Raw genomic sequence first — 21,830 nt, 5'->3', positions numbered from 1 at the left:
AAAAAAAAAAGCAAGAGCAAGGGAAAGTTTGTTTTTAAAGAGCATCCTCTTTTAGCATCCTTTTCTTCTGGTCAAGTTAGTTGTCAAATATGATGCAAGCATCATATTCGTTAGGTCATGCTGAATTATCTGGTACTGAACAATTACATACTTTAAATAATACATACTCAGAGTAAATTATTGAAATTGCATGCATATGAAATCAGATACAATAGAACAAGGGATTCAGTACAAAGCAAGCTCTTTTTTTACCCATAATTATCGAGTAAACCTGTATCGATACAATCACTACATATACTTTTATTGCTTTAGTATAATTACATTATATAGCTAGAACATTAAAATAATCCCTACCGTTTATAGGACAAATCAGGGAACACAATAATTTGTAAGGAAACTCCGTCATCATAATTCATGCACATGCTTGTTAATGGCGTCTGAGCATACATGCATTTTACATGCAAAGGGAAAATAAGGAAGATTACATTTTATGGGATTCTTATTCAAGTTAAGAAATAAAATGTTATAGTGCAAACTTCCTATTTTTTTTTTCTGCCCCAGATTTGCAAAAAGGCATTAAAGCAGAATAAAGAAACATTTACTTTTCCAGGATATCTAGCATTATATAATGATATTTCATTTAGATAATAAAACATATTCCAATTGTAATGCAAAGTGAAGCTTGATATTTTAATGCTGAAGCATAGCATTAAATGGTATGTAATACATGCACATACTATATTCACATATACTCAAAGCTTGTTTTATCGAAAAAAATATTCTGTGGTGAGGAAAATCAATACAAATCTAATATGGTAAATATTTTGTTAGAAGCACTATTACAAAATATCATTTTGATTTGGGGGATTGTAACATATTCTCGAAGGGCAGGTAGAAATAACAAACATTTAACAATTGTTCATAAAGGTAAAAGCACACAACACATTGGTAATAATATAACACTTTGAAATTTTAAGGGAAATAAGACTTACTGGGGGAATCATATTTCAACAAGCTTTACAATAAAAAGGGATACTATAAAGAGTGCAAAATAGAGTGCAAAAATTATGATTCTAAAATAATATCTATACTCCAGTATTCCTAAACCAAGTGGGTGGGTGGGGTCAACTAAAAAGAAATCAATTTTTGTTTTCCAAGTTAGGAAAAATAATAATCAAAAACTGGTGAGGCTCTGCTCACCTCAAAACCATCTTGGGCTCTTTGGGTGGTATTGGTTGTGGAAGTGGTCTGCTGCTGTTGAACTCAATATCGTGGATGGATGAATTAGGAATAGGGTCCAGGCGGTTAGCATGTCCATTGCCCACTCCACTAGATTCCAAAGCACTTAGATTGGGGACACTCACAAACCTGTTTGCTGATCTATCATTCTTCTTCTTTTGCTGCATTAAAAATAACACATGTAGGGAAGGGAGTGTACAAATCAGGAAATTACTGAAATGTTTAAATTATTATTCTTTATTAATGGTTTGGGGATTGCTGCAATACGATGCCTGACTTTTCAATAATTTTAGTAGATTATCTTATTTAGCTTCAATTCCCGAAGAACAGTGGAAACTACTTTTCTGTTAAAAGTAACACTGTTGTTATAATTTTGAATCTCCCAACCAAAAAATTTGGAAAGTTTTAAGTGTATCAGAAAAACTGATTTTACTTTCTATTTGCAGTCATTTCCTTACATAATCATGGTTCCTGGTTGCCATAAAATGAATTAAATCCCGCTTCAAAATATTTTCATAGAAAGTGACAATTAAAAAAAAACCACAAATAAATAACTAGGATTATAAGCAAAAGTTTTGCCCAGTATGTTTCATTTGTCAGGAAAAAAAGAGCTTGCAACAAAAATATTTAATTTCCATTTATTTTATTTTTCTGGCTTTAACTGATAAGAGAATATAACAGATGTTGCCATATTGGTACCAAATTCTTATATTCTGCCAGCCTGAGTAAAAACAGGTGAAGAGTTGAATAAAATGCTTCCAATAGCCACGCAGTGCCTCACTTAAGTGAACTCTTCTATAAGATAGTTCTTCAAAAATTACAAATCTTTTGATTGGATTAAGGATCTTAATTCCACAACCTTCAGATTTTCACAAAAAAATCTGCTCTCTATTTTCAATATCATTCAAGTTTATCTGTTCTTTGTTACTTTGCTGAAGGTACTGATTTAGAATCAGAATAATCTAAAACATAATAATGGTCTACCAGATACAACTAATTCATTTTCTATATTCTTGAACATATAGATGGGAAAACCAATTTATCAATTAAGAGCAAACCATGATAAATATCACCTGTTAATTGGAAAATAAAAACCAATCACCATCCCTAAACATGTATGTTATGAGTTTGGTCAGATCTTTAAAATAGCTGATTTAGCTAGCTATCAGTTTGCCAGGGCATGTTTATGTCAAGGTTAGGGTCAGGCGAAGAAGATCTCAATTACTCTGGCCATAAACTATTTAATTATATTAAAATCAGTAGGGCCTATTTATATACATAATAGATTTTAACTAAATTTTGTTAAACAAAGAATGTTTAATAAAACTACTTCATATATACCAGTGATGGTTAACCTTTTTGGCACTGAGTGCCAAAACTGGAGTGTGCACATGCGCATGCCAGAAAGAGAGCAGCTGGTTGGTGCACATGTGAAGTCAGAAATTAAATACTTACCTACACTATTTAATAGGGTTTTTTTTCTTTTTTAGTGTTTATAATAATATAGTAGAGATTTTGGCATTAAGCTCAGTCTCAAGGTTTTTCCATATCAGAAAACAATTCAGTGTTATCTTTTATTAATATGATTTATTTATTTGATTTCTATAGCCATGTACTAAGTTTTTTATATAATAATTTTTGACACTAATTGGTATTACCTCTTTTTAAACACTTTATCATAAAATGTTCTAAGAACTCTTATTTTGGATAGATAACTAATGCAGTCCAATTCCTTCATTTTATTTTAGTTTAAATGGAAGAATTTTCCCCAATTAAATAGTTTTAGGTGAAGATCCCTTACTTTTTCAGTTTTAGGTTGCTTCCACACAAAAGCCGTGTCACCTTGCAAAGCCATGCTTTGCTATAATTTTACCTGAAAGATTCCTCACGGAACTAACACTATTTTAGTTAGCAGTACAATTCTCCAGGGCGCAGTGCCCTGTTTACAATCAAAATGATCCTCACTGGAGATAGCCTTTTAATTTTAGTTTGAAGATCCTGGTAACTGTTTACTATTGATTCAAGTTGACACAGGTATTTTTAAATTCTTTAAAGCCATTCTTAATTTCACCATATCTATTGCTTTTCTTTCATGGTTTTATAAAAAAAAATCTGCTGTATTTAAAAAAAACAACGATCATGTCAATGAAAGGAGTTTGGTAATTATATTCCCCCGCAGAATTGCAGTGACAACATAAGGAGTTAACCATCTTCCTGTTAGAAGCAGAGTGAGAAAAACCTACTAAAGGCAAATTTCTAATAAACAAATGAAATCTGAAAAAACTGCAACAGTGCTTTGTTATTTTCTCTAGTTCCACAGTATTTTATTGTTGGGGGGAAGGTTATTAATTAACAAAACATAAAAGTATATTGCAGAAAATACTGGATCGCAATGATTTGACTGATGGCTTTTATACCCTGTCAGGCTATCAATGTTTTCACTGTACAATCACCCAGCCTCATTTACATAATATTGTAGCAGGGTAAATGATACTATTTCATTTGTAATAATTTGCAATCAAGCTGTGTTCCCCCCCCCCCCCAAAAGGCATGAATAGCCTTTAGGGGGCTTGCAGAGTGCTGGGGGGGGGGGAATGAGCAAAAAATGGGCCTGTTTTTCACTCATTTCTGCCCTCCCCAGCCCCCAGGAGCTCTCTGAAACCCTTCTAGAGGCTCTGCACGGCCATTTTGGTGAAGGGGGCGGGGTTTGGGAGGCAAAAAATGCTGTATTCAGTGTATAAGACACACCCAAATTTTCTGCCTCTTTTTTGAGGGAAAAAGGTGCGTCTTATACTCTGAAAAATATGGTATATTGAAATAGACTCATTCTACAATAATTCAAGAGTAGACCCATTTAATTATTTTTAATTGGGTACACACCCATTTCAACTGCTTTCTTTCTTTTTCTTTTTGAATCAAAAGAACTGTTCAAATGTCTAGCAAAGATGGTTTGAAAAATATAATTAAATTACCGAGAGGGTGTAAAGATATTTCCAGTGCCAAAACTGACAAAAAAATTAAAAAGTCAAGAAGTTTATATTTAAGTATAGAAAAAGATAAAACAGATTTCAAATCAAAACTCTTGTGTTCGTATTTCACACAATAAAAATTAAACAGATGCATGTAACAATGTTAAAGGATTCCATTACAGGAAGACAGAATACACTTAAATCAAGTATGAGATTCTAAAGAGATGTTCACTTTGTGTACTGTAGCCAGTACTATGAGAACATCAACTGGAAATAACAACCATAGCAATCCTCTATAAAATGTAAATGAAAAATAGATGACAATTGTAGAGAAAGGGAAGCAATGAGGTCTATTATTAACTCAGCATCATGTTAGGAAGTATAAAAAGATAATTCTTTCACTTGATGGCACATTTTTTGTTATAGAAAATGTACTATATAACAAAATCTTGGATTTTAGCAATAATTATTCATATTTCCTAACATTAAATATTATTTATTTTATATTCTGAAACAGAATACAGCACACGATTTCCACAATTTTTGATACTTCAAGTCAATCCAATAATTCCAAGTATTTTTCAATTGTGGATTTTGAGGTTTTTTCCTTTGGACTAACATGCATCCCATTGCTTTTTCTTCTGGGAGAAGCATTTGATTCTTTTATAACAATTTACTAAAGAAAACACATCCACAACACTGGAATGCTAATATGCAAAGGCATAACTGCAAATAAAGATAATAGTCTGAGTCCAGAATTGCTGCTATGTAACAAAGTATTTCTTCTTTTCAGGGAAGAGACTTTGTTATAACAGAAACTCCAGAAGAAGGAAGAGAAGCAACCTTATACTGATACTTTTACTAAGATTTCCTGTCCACTTAACTACAGTGTTAGTAAATGCTAAACCAAATAAATATCAAAATTTGATTTTGAAAGAGGATATTAGCAATCAAAGTGCAGTTGCAAAAATGGGTATAATTAGCAATGTAGTTTGAGAAAGTTTTCAGGAACAAACTTTCTGAGAAATAAAATATAAAGTGATTCTAAAATACAGTACCCACGTAGATGATAGAACCACCTCAAATGCTAAACAAGCTCAAAATAAATTAGTCCTTGGATGGCTCATCAACAGCCTATAGAGGAGGTCAGGAAGTAAAAAAAATAGCAGCATGAAATAATCTCTATGTATTGCTGCTAAAAGAATTAAAGGGTGGCAGGTTGAGTGTGACTTTAAGGAAATGTTGCTTTTTAAAAAAAGATATCCCATGTTAAACAAATATACTATACAAGCACACTTATATATCCTGTTTAAAAGAAAAATTGACCACATTGTGAAAAACTTGCTTATTTCCAACCTGTGTTGTTAATAGACTTCTGTTATTTGTAATATTACCAACCCCCATTTTCTACTTTTAAGGTAATAATTATGTTCCATACCTTTACTAGAGGATTAATAACACCAACATTAGGACTTGCATTAAACACTTTGTTGAAGTTAGTCTCCCTATTGACTAGTTCCAGTTGATAGAATTTTTTGTCATCCTAATAAAGAAAAGTATAAGTTCATGTTGTTAGGGTGACTATTTACAGAAAAAATCTTCACTTCAAATATGAAACTGTTGAAGCTGAACTAAGATTGGCAACATTTGTTCCATTTATGTAATAATTTGTGGCATTCCTATAATCCTCTATAGCAGCATTAGCATTCTAACTTTGCATTGAGTTCAAAGATTCTAGAAGACAATTGTGATACAGGAAGCCACAAATGATTCATATTAGCAAATTTCTTATCAGCAAAATTCAGAACATACTTATTAGAAAACATTAAAATAGACATTGTTTATATAAATGCAAACCAGGAAGGAAAAGATACTCCCCCCAAATGTTTTAAAATTTCGATAGCATTGTGATTTATCTACAGTACAAAAGATACAATTTTATAAGTAACATTTCCAACAACTGTTTAATAGTACAAAAAGAGATGTGGAATTGTGTGTGCAGCCTAGATAACTGAGATTAAAACTGAAAGTCACTTTCATTAGATTGTTGTCTTTCACATGTAATAGATGTTTGGAATATTTGACAAAAAAATACTAGCATCTCACATGCTCAAAACAAAGCCCACCAAATTATCTTACAATCAGCTTCTTTATCAGCTGATCCCTCTCAGCAATCAGATCTTTCAGCTCTGCAATAAGCTTCAGGTCTTCTGGCCTTGGTTCCCTGTTTTGATATTTATCTTCCATTTCTTCTAAACTTTATAAAGACAAAATTATCACCAATGCATTAGTAGTGTGTCAAAGTTAAAAGATAATACTATAAATCCATATTATCAGATTGATTCAATAAATAAATATTATATATAAAAAGAGATATAGATTTATACCTATAAACGTCTTTTGGTTGGTTATGCTAAAGAAAATGCTGTCATAATTTACAGTTAAAACAACATAACCTCAATAATAAAATTATAATAAATCAACTAATGAGTGAGAAAGTATCATGCTAACTAAAAAAAAAGTTAGTATAAGCAGTCAAAACACCACAGAATGAAAGCAGAAATTAAGAAAATTGCAGAAAAGTTCTAAAAAGACAGTGAAGAAGCATTAAAGGAGTGAATGGAAAAAAATAATTTACAGAAAAATACTGAAAGGCCAAAAAACAGACCCTTGAATTTGTAGAAAGATTAATAAGTTTTGAATTAACCTTTCAGATTGCTTTCTGGTTTTGGACTTTTATATGGATTCTAACAGACAAGGGTAAACATCGAACAAACTGAAGCTATATGCTGATATGATGGATTCATATGATTAGGTGCGTTGGTTCTGGAGGCAGTTGAAGAACCAGTTTTCTGATGGAGTTTTTATATATATGATATATATGATAGATAGATAGATAGATAGATAGATAGATAGATAGATAGATAGATAGATAGATAGATAGATAGATAGATAGATAGATAGAGTTCAGGTTTCCCCCTAAGTGCCTGGACACACATTAGAACTGATTGGTGTCAAGTTTTTGTTGCTTTTAATGTTTTAATCGGCTGAGTTTTATAGTTTTAAAATGATTTTATATGTATTTTAATTTTTAATTGGTAGCTGCCCAGAGTTGGTTGAAAGATGGGAGGCCATATAAATGAAGAGGGTATATATTCTGAAAGCTGGATTTTATCCTCTCAAATGATTTTAATAGCTGAAGAAGACCTTTTGCCAACTTGCTCTGTGGCCCAATTGGAAGATAGTTTAGAATACTGTATCTGGCTCGATTAGTGTCAATTTATGAATTCCAGTTGAATTCCAGAGTATGCAAGAGATGTTCAGATTGTATTATGCTAAATATATATTAAATATACCAATTGCCTTTTTCTTACTATACATAAATTTGAAAATCTGCTTTGGTTTTAAAAGTTCTTCATAACTTTAATCAGGTTTTCTGACGATTACCAGAATTCATAAAAGTTGTTAACACTATCTTCTAAAGCTTAATCCTAGAACATCTTCAGGTCATTACTACATAGCATATTTTCTATCAGCCAGGCTCATATAGTAACATAACTCTTTTATTCCCTAATTACAGACAGACTATATTTGGAAAGTTTAAAAACTTTTATGAAATATTTTTATACCTTAAAATCTTCAGCTTTTATTTGTGGTCATGTCTCCAAAGTTACTGCTTTAAGATTGGGTTATTATATAGTAAAACTAATTTTGATTTCATTATATTTTATGATAAATATTATTATATTGAACAAAATCTTCTATCCTCTCCTGAAGAGGCAGTTTAGACCAGATTCCCCAACCCTTGGGATATGCAAGCGACAGGCAAGTGTGTGAGTGCACGAAGCTCCATTTGCCCAAGCCACAGGCACACACAGAAAACCATCCCCTCTCCCCTCACCTCTAACACTGCTAGTCTGCAGAACTAAAAAGGTTGGGGACCGCTAGTTTAGACTATTCTTCTTACAGAAATCTCTACGCTTCTTTATTACAAGAAGCAAAACTTAAATAGAAAACAGTATTATTTCAGGCAGTTTGTCAGTTCAAATTTCATTACAAATGGAATCTTACCATTTTAAAAAAAGCATATCTATACAAACAGCTATTTAACTTTGCTTGTACATTATTCTCTAAGATTCAGACTCAGATGAATAAGAGCTGGGCAAGAGTTTACAATCTATTATGTCCTTGCACTGTAAAGATAGCCAATAATTATTAGTCAGTAACCATAACGCTTGAGAATTTTAAAAGGTCCTTAGTTGCATTTCCCTCCCAAAGACATATTTTTCTCCAATAATAAAAGTATCCAAAAAGAAATGAGAGTGTAGACTATTTTAAGATAAAACAGTGCTTTATAACTGGGAAAGTAAACTGGAAACTTAATTAGAAGACATAGCTTCAGTATAATGAAATTGACTTTACAAAGAGAAACATGAAACACAGAAATATAAGGATCATACGGTGACATAGATGTTGTGGGAAGACACAGTTAATTAAAACCATTAATATATACAACATTATGTAATATGGGAGTTATTAGTTTTAAAAATATTGCATCAATTTAACCAGAGGCACAAAAATAAAATAAGAGGCTTACCAAGCATCTTTAGTGTGATGTTCAGTCCTAATGAAAGGATGTATTAAATGGTGGTATTTTTTTTTTTTAAAAATATCTGCCCAACTCATTCTGTGATTCTGGGCAGTTTACAAGGATAAAATCTTAATACCAAAACAATACTACTCCCCACCGCTCCCCAGCAATAACAATCATTCAAGCCTTTTAATTGGTTCCCTATCACTCTTGGGTCTCTAGGCCTGTTGGCAGAACCATATCTTCAGGGCCTTGTGAAAGACTCTAAAAGTGTGGGTCAATCTTATGTCTGCAGTGATAAGGGAGGAGCCACCATGAGGAAGGCCCTTCTTTATCCTGCTAGATGGACCTCGTTAGGAGAGGGGACCCCATAGCTTTTCCTGCCTCCCCATACTAGTGGATCAAATAGATATGACTGGGAAAAGATGTGGTCCCAAGCCATATAGGATTTTGAAGGTGACAACCAACACCTTGAATTGGACCCAGAAGCAAATCATCAGTCAATGCTGCTCCCGCAGGAGAAGTGACACATGTGCAAAACTAGGCTTGCAAAAAACCATGCCGGCTGCTGCATTTGGGAAAGTAATTGAAGTTTCCAAATACTTTTTAAGAGTGTGTAGAACTGTTTGAACTGCTTCATCTAGCTGACTGATTGATTTTATGAGAATGCCCATTGTACTTTTATTTTGTATTAGCTTCCAATACTTAAGATATTACAAGGGTTAAGTGAAAGTATGAATTGGATGTCTTCTTATTTTTTCCCATGGGTTCAATTCTGCATGTTTGTTGAAATGGTTGTCAAAGATAGCAGATACACTAAGCTTCTCAGTTATATGTAATTTTACAAGCCTATGCCTCTCCAGTATCAATTGGAAACAGATAATGGTTATATATTATTCCACTCAAACTCAGCCCATATATGAAATTGTTCAAGGGAGTAAAACTTACGAAACTTGCAAAGCTGAATTAATTTCCTTGAGCAGCTCTTGGGTTTTATTAAAATCTGCCAGCATACTTTGTTTCTCTCTGATGTGGTCAGCTGTCATGACATCCAACTTTTTCTCATGTTTCTTGCTTAAATCTTGTTCATGTAGCCTGTTTCATTTTATGTTAAAAACAGTTATTCTTATGTCAGTTGGGTTCATTAATGTTGATATTTGAAAGGCTTTGTGCACAGTGATACTGATAATTGAAAAATTACTATTTCTCCAACCTTTAGCTTATTTTTATAATTTTTTTCATCTCCTTTAATGCTTTAATAATGAAAAGCAAACAAAATTTGTTTAATTAAATTTTCAAAATAGTTTTTTCACTTGCTAATGTCTAGAATAATGTGCAATGCCATATGACAGGCAATCCCAGCCTAAATGCATTTTTACATTAATCGATATTAGATTTTGATGAGTACAGCAGTTTGAATTTGAGTACCTAAAATATTCCATGTAAAGTTAAAAAAAAAAGGTTATCAGCTTTAGGAACTGCATTAATTAGACCTTGTTACCTGACATCAGAAATACTCATACCTAATTTGCTGATTAGATTCGCTACGTATTCGTAGAATTTCCTTCCCTTTGAACTCCAGTTCCTTAGTTAATGCACTTATGTTCTCATGCAAAGCAAGTATTTCCTTATCCAATTCTGATATATGGTGGTCTCGATGCCTCAGGTCATCCTGTACATCTGATATTCGGCACATAAATTCTTTCTCCTAATAAGCAAATATTAATAATCAAAGAACACTTTGTAGTAGTTCTGCATAGTGTATTCATTTCTGCAGAAAAAAACATACTCAGTTTTTTTATTAAAATATTTCTATTTCCTTATTAGTACTTTAGATTGTATTTAAAAACAGAATATTTAAATCACTGGTGTTCAACCTTTTGGCTTGCCTGGGTTGCATTGTGTGGAAAGAAATGGTCTTGGGCCACATATAACATATATAATTAATTAATACATAATGCATCACATAATACTGTTAAAAGTTTACAATCTTGTGGGGCTACTTTACTAGCTGTCCAGAATCATATGCAGCCTGTGGGCCATGGGTTGTACACTCCTGATTTAAATGACAATGTATCTTCCTTAAATTAGGGGATTCTTGTCTTCTCTTTATTCCTCTTCATCTGTGAAAAATCAAATATAAAGTTAAATGGAATACTGAATAAGAATTATGAGATTGCAATTGAGTTTTAAGACTGTGCTTTCATCTTTTCAGCCAACACAAGCACCCCCTTCCCCCAGACTTAGAGAGTCTACTAAGACTGATCTCCAATTCAGGTTTTCTGTTATTTGTCCAGAAGTTTGGTAGTGTCTACAATTACTATATTATCTTTGTTATTATGCCTTCACCTTTATTTAGCACCAAAACATATTTCAACAAAAATGTTTAGATCCAGACTTGTTCTTTTGTAAATAAAATAGCTGATTTGAACTAAAGTTCTCTTTACTTTACTTTTACTGCCATAAGTGATTCCTAAAACTAACAAATAATACAGATTTCTCCTGCCACCCCCAATCTCTTTCAGGGAAACAGAAGGAGTAAGGGGGGGGGGAACCACCTATAGCCCTTCTCCTGTAGAAGCATTCTATGAGTGAAATTTCAGTCATAAATGATCAGGCTTTAAGCTTATAGACATTAGTATAAAATATACAGTGCATTCTGGAAGATGCTGGTTTAAATTATTGTGGACTTGCTGCTGAAAGAGATGGATTATCCCAAGGATTGCCATAATAATTGGCTGGTGTTTGAGATGCTTGTTCAATTTAATTCTCTCATAATGCTTAAGCAGCACTCCCCCCCCCCAATTGTCTGTTTATTTTTCCCCTGTGTCATTTTATCCTTTTTTATTCTCACTTTTTTTTCTTTATGCAACTATCTTATCTCTTTAATTCATCTACATCCTCTTTTAATCTTTATTGCTGAAGAGAGGGAATGGAATGTTGGTGGGTAGAGAGTGAATGGTTGAATGGCAAATGAAATATAAATTAACAGAATAATGGAATTGGTATCCTAGATTGATAAAACAAGGAAGCAGGCAGTGCATAATGGAGATACAGGTTCTTGATTTGGATGGGTGAGTGGGTAAGTGGGTGGGTAGACAGACAGACACACAGCAATAGCAATATCACTTAGACTTACATACTGCTTCACTGTGCTTTACAGTCCTCTAAGCCAGTGGTCCCCAACCTTTTTATCGCCGCGGACCAGTCAGCCTTTGATAATTTTACCGTGGCCCGCTCTCTTCCCTGGAGCCTTTGCGCACGGCCCAGGAGCTTTTGCGCACGGCCTAGGAGCCTTTGCGCACGGCCCAGGAGCCTTTGCGCTGCAGCGATCATGTCCCCCGGCCGCTGCAGCGATCATGGCCCCCGGCCGCTGCGCGGCCCGGTGCCAGGTACTCCACGGCCCGGCACCGGTCCGCGGCCCGGCACCGGTCCGCGGACCGGGGGTTGGGGACCACTGCTCTAAGCGGTTCACAGAGTCAGCATGTTGCCCCCCAAAATCTGGGTACTCATTTTACAGATCTTCTGCAATTTGTGATTTTCAATTTTTATTGGCAAAGTTTGGGAAACTTTTATTGCCAAACGTCTTCATTTTCTAGTTTGATAATTTGCTGCTGTCATTTAATTCTGTTACTTATCTTTGGAATAGTAGTTACAATTACACCAGTCAAAAAATTACCATTGAGGTGATGGTGTAAGGTAAATGCTGAATCAGACATGATTAGATTGGTGTAGTTGCAGCATGTGGTTATAGCATGTGGACAATTTCATGTTTCATTCAAAAGCAACATAGTAACATGTTTAATGCTAATTTACAATTAGTGTATATTAATATATGGTTGAAACCTGGAAATTAAATGCAAAAGCAATACAATGAAAGTTAAATGGCAATGAGCTGGCAACTAGATCAACAGTGGTGAACATCAAGCCTTGCTCGATGCCAATGCCTTAAAAGATGAGAAAATGTCGAAAGAAATACTGGACAGATTCAAATGTGTTAACTGGGAAATGACTCAAATACCATATATCAATTTTTGATCAAATAGCTTTTTTGTTACTTCTTGATCAAAAAGATAAAATAAAGGTCAAACACATATGCTTTAGTTTTAAATATGCTAATAATCTTTAGGGCATAGAGTATATATACCTGATGCCTGCTGAGTTCTATGCTTCTTTCAAGTTCCATTTTAGCTGCTGCTACTTCTTGCTGATGATTGTGCCTGAGATGATCAATTGCTGCAGCATGTTGGTGATTCAGTTCAGAGCGCAAAGAAGCTGAGAGATATAAAGTATTGTAAAATACTTCATAAATATTTAATATTTTGATGGGTATACATATTATTATCGTATACTGAATGCAATATATGTAGCACAATTTGCTCACTGATTTCCTTACTATTTCCCAGCCATTGGTGGGAAAACCTTTTATAATAAGTGTATTACCCTGACATTCATTCAGAGTACCACAATTTGTGTCTTCTATATTTATGGTATTTGCAATCCACACTTTCAATTTATTTTTGTTGTTCAAAATTTGATGTTGCTCAAGCAAGAAAGTCATTTCAAAATGTGAAGTAAAATTGTTCATATCCAAGTATGTGAACTTTGTATAAAAGAATTGTGTAGAGAACTCATGAATTTGGAAGGAAACTCATAAAGGCAAAATACCAGAATAAAGGATGACATATTTTTAAATTTCTGCTTTATCCTTATTATCTTGATATTATTAGACCAGAAATATAATTTCTATTTCTGGAAAAAGTGCTCTTTTTTCAGGGAGTCATACTATTTTCTAGGATAGTTACATAACATGTATATATTTTATATATCTATATTTAAAAGACTTACAACTCAATATTTTGTACCATGCACATTCAAAGCTGGAAGCAAATATTTTCAAAGAACATCAGTTGCATATTCCAAAAAGAGAAACAAAAATAATCCAAAGAAGATAATGATGATGATAATTAAAGCCAATAAAGAATATTTGTAGATAAGGGTTGAAATGAGGTGGTCTCTGACCTTGATTTTCTTGAAGACATTTCATTACCCAAACTAAGTAACATCATCAGTTGCTAGTCCTGATGATGTTATCTAGTTTGGGTAGTGAAATGTCTGCAAGAAAACAACCAAGCTCAGAGAGATAATAATAGCAACCAGATAAGCGAATCATACAAGGTAAGTATATTATATCACCTGTGAAAGGCTCAAGGAAACATTATTCATTATCTTCCTTTTAAGCCAGTATTCTCTTTTCTTTTCTAATATTCAATTTGATGACATTGAGCAATCACCACTACTACTTTTAGTGATTTGTTTCTCTGAAATTTTAAATACTGCATTGTATTTTTGCAAACCTTGAGTTTCTCTAATGATGTGGATACTTCTCCCTAATTCTTTATGGTCTGATTTTGCTCTATTTCTGTTGAAATGAGACACTGATATTGATAGTAAAAAAAACAGATATAAAGATAACACTAAAGAAACTACTTTACATTATCAAAGATAATGAAAAAGGAGAATATCAAAACAGAACACATCTATCTAAAACACCTATGGAAAAGCTTTATTTAGCCAGGCAGAATCTTATGAAAAATCTCATAGCAGAGTCATCAACTTGATTTAAGAGATGATAAATCATAACAATTGTAAAGACTGAATTATAGTATCTTATTTATATTATAAACTGTGAGGTATTAATTGCCCTTCAAGGAATACCTTGAGGAATGCTATTTTTCATCTTAAAAACCTACATGGTTTCAAAGAGAGCCAACCTAAAACTAAGAATGAATTTCCTGATAGTGAGAATAATTGACCAATGGAACAGCTTGCCTCCAGAAGTTGTGGGTGCTCCATCATTGGAGATTTTAAAGAAGCGATTGGACAGCCAATTATCCAGAATGGTATAGGATCTCCTACTTGAGCAGAAGGTTGGACTAGACGACCTCCAAAGTCCCTTCCAACTCTGTTATTCTCTATTCTGTACTCTGTATGTATGTCCTCCAAACATAGAAAGTTGCAGATGATCTAGGAAAGGCTGGTCGATTTCAAAAAGTTTTTACATTGAAAGCCACCAAACTCTAAAAACTAGCTTGAAAGTCAGAAAAAACAGCCCATAATAAGACAATGGCAAACCATTTCTGTATTGTTAGCAAAATTAAAGCCAAATTCCTACATTGTTGTGTATCAGGGAGAAAATTATATCTGCCCTTCTAAATCAAAGCTTACATTTTAAATTGTGACATGAAAGTACAGTACAGTACCAAGCATTGCTTTCCCTTCGTCTTCCAATTCAAAGCGAAGAGTCTGCACTTCCTGCTCCATTTCTATTTTGAAAACATCCATCGCTTGTCTGTGTGCATCTTTCAGTGCTTGAAGTTCTTCTGAATACTTCTGTTGCAAGTGTTCCTCAAGTTCCTATGAGAAGTAAATCAGTATGAGGATATTCTTACAATGAAGCATATAAAATTATGTTTGTTTTTATCTTATGGAATCTTATCTGTAGCTTCCCTATCTTATGCAGTAATTCACTATACTCTGGATGCTATTTAGCAAAGTGGTTTGGTTCCAAGACAACTGTAGATGAAAATAGGTGAGGGTCTCTTGATGTTCAAAATAAAAATTAAATATTTAATTAAAATAATGTTCATGTTTCTTTTTTTAATGACCTTTTATTTGAAAATGTGTTATATTGCCAACCCCCATTAAACACACCTTTTGCTCTTGTTCTTTTGTTTCTTCCATGCTCTGAAAGGCAAGGATATGTGCTTCTTTCATGGACTTATGTCTCTGCTGATGCTCTTCCTCCAGTTCTTCAATTTCTTGAGTCAGTCTCTGCTGCTCTTGACTAAACTGTGCCTGCAATTGTTGCATTGTGTTCTGAGACTGTGAAAGTTGCATTTCTAGGTTTTGCTTTAGCAGAGTGATCTAATTCACAGAAAAGCAAAATGACACAGAAATATCAAAATAAAATTCTAATTAAATGTATGCATAGATTTTTATTAAAACTAAGATTAATTTTGGAAAAGTACAGAAATCTATAAACATGTTACTAGTCCACTAATCAACTGCAATCCGAGTTGCAGTTTGAGATATGAGAGGAAATGTACAATGTACACAGAAATTTTGTATCTTTTTAAACATTGCATCCTTATCTTCTGGCATATGTTGTTCAACACATTTCTTTTAGAAAATGTTCGGGTATACATTATAACATGAAACAAACATTTATGATACAAAAGATAGGAGAACTACTACAAAGATTGCCACTTTGCATTCTATAAACTGCCTCTCCCCAACTGTCCGTGACATGCTCAGATATCTAAAAGTCAAGTTTAAAGTACTCAGACAGTTTCTTTTAATATCTAAAGTTTGTTAGTCAGAGTTAGAGAAAGTCTTCTTAAAAGTACAAAAAGATTGCTTCATAAAAATAATAGATGAAAAATCTTCAATACACTTACTTAGGCAGGAATTCTAATGAACTCAATTGGGTTTACAATCTTATTTTTGGATTCTAGAGTAAATTACTAATAATTTCAAAGAAATTAAATATTAGACTTTTATATTACCTCTAGAATTGTTTAGGACACTGAAAAAGAATAATCATATATTATATTTAATGTAGTGTACTGCTTAGTGTATTCAACTATGGACTAAGGACAACCAGCTTCAAATTGCTATTTAGACATGTTGCTCAGTTGACTACATCTGGTATTATCTGACAATGAAATGCACCTCACAAGCATATCTTTACAGAAAAGCAGTAGAAGTACTATATACAATGCCTTAAACTCTGGAAGGAAAAATAATATGTAATCCCCCTAATTTGTAATTCCTTATTTCCATATTATGATTTTGTGGCTTAATCCACACCTTTCTATGGTAGATAATTTACTAAAACACAGTTATAAATTGAGTGATGTGCTAACTATGCACAGTAATGTACAGATCTTACATGGTATTTTCAGGATGGGAAGTTCATATTGGAGATTGAGATTAGGAGAAAATAATAGTACTGCAGCTGAGATCAGAAGGAAGAGCTATGCTGCTTTTAGATCCAATTGGCATTCTTTCTATCAAAACCACATTACACTACAATAGTGTGTAATGTTCCAATATTACTATAATATCATATTGGTACTACTGTCACTCTCTGAATAAGTTCACATAAAGTAATTACTAGTAAAGACCACAGGCACTATCACTAGTTTCATTCATAGTATATCAGCTTTCAAATAGCTTAACTGTAGGGCAAACTGGTTAAATTTAGTTCATATGATCAGTGCAAGCATTATACTTCATTGGTCTGTAAATATTTATTATGAAGATCATAATGCCAAATAGTTACAAGAGTATTATTTAACACAGATGAACTCACAAATAATTCAGTGAAGGTACAGATACCCTGTATATAGATGAAAGAATTAATACACAAGTTAATTCAGATTTAAGATTTCTATTGTGCTTTCATTTACAAGATAACATAAATGCTAAATGTATTACACCTGTGCAAAATTTCTGAAGGCACTTCTGTCAAATGTAATAGTGTGAACAATTCATCATTGAAATGTTGAGGTAGCAGTATTCTCAGGTGGATGTGGGTACTCTAAGGAGTTTGTCTTCACATGTCTGTGCATGCAGAACTGCTTTACTTTATCAGTGGTCCCCAAAGTAGTTTTGTCTGGAGATACCCATGCACAAACCATCTTCCTGAGAACACAGCTGCTTCAACACAACAGAGGCTCATTGCTTTGGGCAATGTGAAATTCAAATTACCCCCTTGACCTATTTGTGCAGTAGAAAAGCATTTGTAACAAATTCAGTACCTTCTGTTAGATGTTGGATAAATGTTTGAGTTTCCTTCTACCAAACCATTTTCTTTTATAAAATCTTAGAATTATAGGATCCACTACAGCAGGGATTCTCAATCTTTTCTCAATCATTGTAAACTGAAGTAATTTTCAATATCTATACTGCTGAAATTAGCACAGAGAATGAGATATATGTATTATGACCAATTGATTATATGCCTGTTTCGATTGAACCCTCAGAAACTTAACATTAGAGTATTTCAGACAGAAGATCATCCAGCTTCTACGGCTGGAAACAATTTTGAGCTAATGGCTCCTTTAGAGTCCTGATTTTTTTTTAAAAAAGCCTGTCAAATTGCTACTGTACAATGTATATTATTTAACTGCTGTAGCATTTAGAGTAGTTTATATTGGTAGTCCATCACTATAAGAAAACTGCATGGTAGAACTAGATAGTTTTCTTGAAGCAAGGAGGAAGAACAAAATCTATATATCGTGAACATTTTCCAAAGTCAAAAAGCCTGAAGGGTAAAAGGGGTATTAGTCTTGTTTTACTTTTATTCGCTAGATCTCTGCTATGGAGGCCTTTGAGGAAATGGAATCTCTGGAAATTTTAAAGTTAATATCCCTTTAGTAAATGAATCTTCTGGGAAATTGCCTCCTAAAATCCAAAAAATACCTTGGGATGCAATGCATAGCTATTGTAGAAAAGATGTGGCTTTTTAATGGTAATACTGACAGCTATAGTAAAGGTATACCCGTGCCTAATCTGATGCATTTCCCCCACTATTTGAACGTTGAATTTCCAAACACAACGGAATACTAAAATTGTTCACATTGTTTAACAATGTTCACCACAGGAGCTGTGTTCTACCCAGAACTGAATAAGGCTTTAAAAGAAGTCTAATCACACAAATGCCCCATTATTTTTCCCCTTTGCCAACGATCCATATTCACTTGGTCATTCCACAGCACTAATCAGGATTATGCATGAATCATGTTTTTTATAAAATGCCTAATAGCAATGTATTAATGAAAATTACCTACAGTATTACTGTAACAAGCAACATCTTATTCTTAATTAATGTTTTGGTATAAAGAGAAATCCCTCATTCTCCCACAAAAAAATCACATTCAGCCCCCACATATTTAATGTGGAATGCAAACATGCATGAAATAAACCATTTAACCAAAGAAACAATTTTATAAATTTATTATTCCCTTTTGAAAAATGAACAGGAAAAAGGATGACTAAATTTTGTGAAGCTGCATGAAATATTGAGATTTGCCCAGAAATATTCCCAGTGGTACTGTTATATCTGTGAAAAATGCTTTACTCTCACAAGCTTGGATACCAAATGTTTGCCAATACCTTTAACTCTAATCTTTCTGTAGCTGTATAGATCACATCCTAATAAATTTCTCAAGGCCAGTTTTAGGGAGGTAATCGCGTCAAGGAGATTAAACAAATAAGAGAGACTGACAAAAATAGATATGAAACATGCAATCTATCAAATTAATTTAACTTGGTTAATCGTGTTGATATTTTGAATACAGGTAATCCTTGGCTTATAACAGTTCATTTAGTGACCATTCAAAGTTACAACAGCACAGACAAAAGTGAGTTATGACTATTTTTCACACTTACAACCACTGAAGCATCTCCATGGTTATGTGATCAAAATTCAGATGGTTGGCAGTTTACTCATATTTATGACAGTTGCAATGTCCCAGCATCACCTTTTGCAACCTTCTGACAGGCAAAATCAATGGGGAAGTCAGATTCATTTAACAACCATGTTACTAACTTAATAACTGCAGGAATTCACTTAACAACTGTCTCACTTAGCAACAGAAACTTTGGGCTGAACTGTGGTCATAAGTTGAGAATTACCTGTACTGACTTGAGTTAGAAATGCATATTTTAATGTTTTTTCTTATATGTTTAACTTAACACTTTAATTTTTAAGCCAAAAACAGAAGTGCAAATGTATTTAGTGGCCAAAATTACAAAACTAATATCTTGCCATGCTATTGGAATGTTTCTTATGATTTTGGAACAGTATGCTGAAAGTGCTATGGCTTTGAAATGGGCCAATTCCAATTTCCATTTCAAGATTAGATTATTTTTAAAGATCATTTAGAAGTAGGAACAATTGTTCCAAAGTTTCAATCACAATCTTTTTTGTCCTGCTCTAGTCACAGGCATAAACATAACATTAAGAAATGCTATTTTCTTTTTTCCCCAACCTGCAACTCGAACAGTTATTTGCACCACTGATTGAACACATACATGTATCGTAATATTTTTGATTTTTTTTTACCGGAATTGAGCATTCATATGACCTAATACCTTGTTTAAAATTGAAAGGCTGCCACAATAAATTTTCTTGATATGTGTATGCTACTTTTAAATTATAAGTCATCATCTCAAAGTGCAAGCCATGATTATAATCTTCTCAAAAATTACAGCCATGGAGATTGCAATCTTATACCTCCTAATCTCTGAACTCAAAGTTTCTTATTTTTGAAGAAACATCTATAGGATTGCACCAAACAGAAAAAAATACCAGCAAATCTATGATACTGTAGTTCAAGAGATATTTTGCATTACCAAAAAGTGGCATATTAAAGGAAGTTGCCCGTAAAATATTTGCTACAATAATTGAATATCAGAAGTCCAAGATTTATAATAGTTCATCCATAACTGAGTCGCATTAGTTCATGCTTTATAAAAAGGCTATGTAATTTGCAAATATATTAGCTGTAAGCTTCTTTTCAATATATAGAATGACTGATATCTGATAGCAAATATGAATACAGACATAGTGAAAGCAGGTCACAGATTTTTATGAAAATATGTAATCTCTTTCTATAAATATTTTAATTATTTTATTTCAAAGGGTTAGATTTTAAAGCAACATTGCCCAGTGTGCAAGCTGAAAAGTACAGGCATGCCCTTGTATGCTATTACAAACTGTAAGTGCAACTCACTTACATTGCTGATAGATTTATGCAAAGCTTCACCAAGATAGTGCCGCTATGAAGAAAAGATCACAAGAATAAAAGAAATAATTCAGAAATAACTAAGATGGAATAAAAAGGGGCAGTAAAAGACAGAACATTCATATTGATATGATAAAGGAAATATGTTGAGAAAAACTAATACAGAACAGTTTTGCTATGGTTTTATAAATCTTCTGAACATTTCTAAAAATCTACTTAATAAAAATGTTTTGAATCTAAAGATAAAAATCAGAAATATCTAAATTATTTCAGAATTATATAGTTTCTAAATGAAAGTATTTTATCTTTTAGCCCAAATAGTATTCTGCATAAAATGTAATAAATAATTTCCTGAAAAACTGGCAAATATATTTCTTAGCATATCTGTTTAGATTTTTTTTGGGGGGGGGAGTTCAGTTACATTTTTCAATACTGAACATATACAATTTTTTACTTCTAAAATAATTTTGCATCATAATTTACTATTACCAATACCAACTTAATTCATAAATACTTTCTTTCCTTCTTTAAATATGAACTTTACTTTATAATATCTACTCCATAGCAAAATTATACTTGAAAGTTATTATATCCTGCCATTTATTAACAAACTAAAGATGTATTGTCAGCATGTATAAGGGGTACATCACCATATACATTAAATGTAACATGGATATGAGGACCATATTTGTTAAAATTGAATAATGGATAATTTCACTGTTGGATACATGATTCATTCTAGTCATATGTTCTTTCAATCAAATTATTAACAACCTTAAAATGCTTACTGATCTATGATATGATACTTCCTAAATTATTAATTAATGTTTTATTAAAATCACAATTTACAAAGAGATCAGTTCACTATTAAAATTATGTACTAATCAAACTATTATTTGTAGCTGCTGAACCAATCTCATAGGAATCGTTAGCTAATAATAAAATTAATTCAGAAAATCTCAGCCATTAAAAAATACTCTAATCCAGAAAAACTAGGAGATCTTGGCAAATGACAAAACCTGCTTCCTTTACTGAAAATGAAATCATTTATGACACCATAATTAAGAAGAAGAAACCACAACTACTTGGGGTTAAGTAGGCTGATATATTTCCAGATACATACTTTAAAAACCAAGTTCAAACTTTATTCAGTATGGCTGCTCATTTTACTGGACATTCTACAACCATTTTATTTTTTCTTAGTGATGAAAGCAT

The 21,830-nt window shown here is 32.9% G+C and overlaps 1 protein-coding gene across 8 annotated transcripts in view; it reads right to left on the bottom strand.

Annotated features, from left to right (window-relative positions):
- Positions 1-21,830, bottom strand: part of FAM184A (family with sequence similarity 184 member A) — a 52,344-nt gene that overhangs the window by 1,913 nt on the left and 28,601 nt on the right. The window contains exons 10-19 of one of the 8 annotated variants that reach the window (XR_015697057.1): positions 20,608-20,649; positions 15,514-15,726; positions 15,063-15,216; positions 12,947-13,074; positions 10,323-10,507; positions 9,748-9,894; positions 6,348-6,465; positions 5,647-5,751; positions 1,201-1,400; positions 355-437 (exon numbers count right to left, since the gene is read on the bottom strand). Coding sequence is in view for 5 of the 8 variants with exons in the window: in XM_087718563.1 (XP_087574689.1) it covers positions 1,201-1,400; positions 5,647-5,751; positions 6,348-6,465; positions 9,748-9,894; positions 10,323-10,507; positions 12,947-13,074; positions 15,063-15,216; positions 15,514-15,726; positions 20,608-20,649 (1,292 nt within the window). In the remaining 3 variants the exon portion in view is untranslated. Of the gene's footprint in view, positions 1-354; positions 438-1,200; positions 1,401-5,646; positions 5,752-6,347; positions 6,466-9,747; positions 9,895-10,322; positions 10,508-12,946; positions 13,075-15,062; positions 15,217-15,513; positions 15,727-20,607; positions 20,650-21,830 lie in introns of those variants that run through there. The other 7 variants (XM_087718563.1, XM_087718567.1, XM_087718565.1 and 4 more) reach the window with 7 other exon arrangements.

Source organism: Thamnophis sirtalis, unplaced genomic scaffold (assembly GCF_051295495.1).
Source record: "Thamnophis sirtalis isolate CommonGarterSnake01/CBP01778 unplaced genomic scaffold, rThaSir2_p1.2 scaffold_6, whole genome shotgun sequence".
Taxonomy (NCBI): domain Eukaryota; kingdom Metazoa; phylum Chordata; class Lepidosauria; order Squamata; family Natricidae; genus Thamnophis; species Thamnophis sirtalis.
The sequence above is the reverse complement of the archived record's forward strand: the minus strand, read 5'-3'. Positions and strand labels throughout refer to the sequence as shown.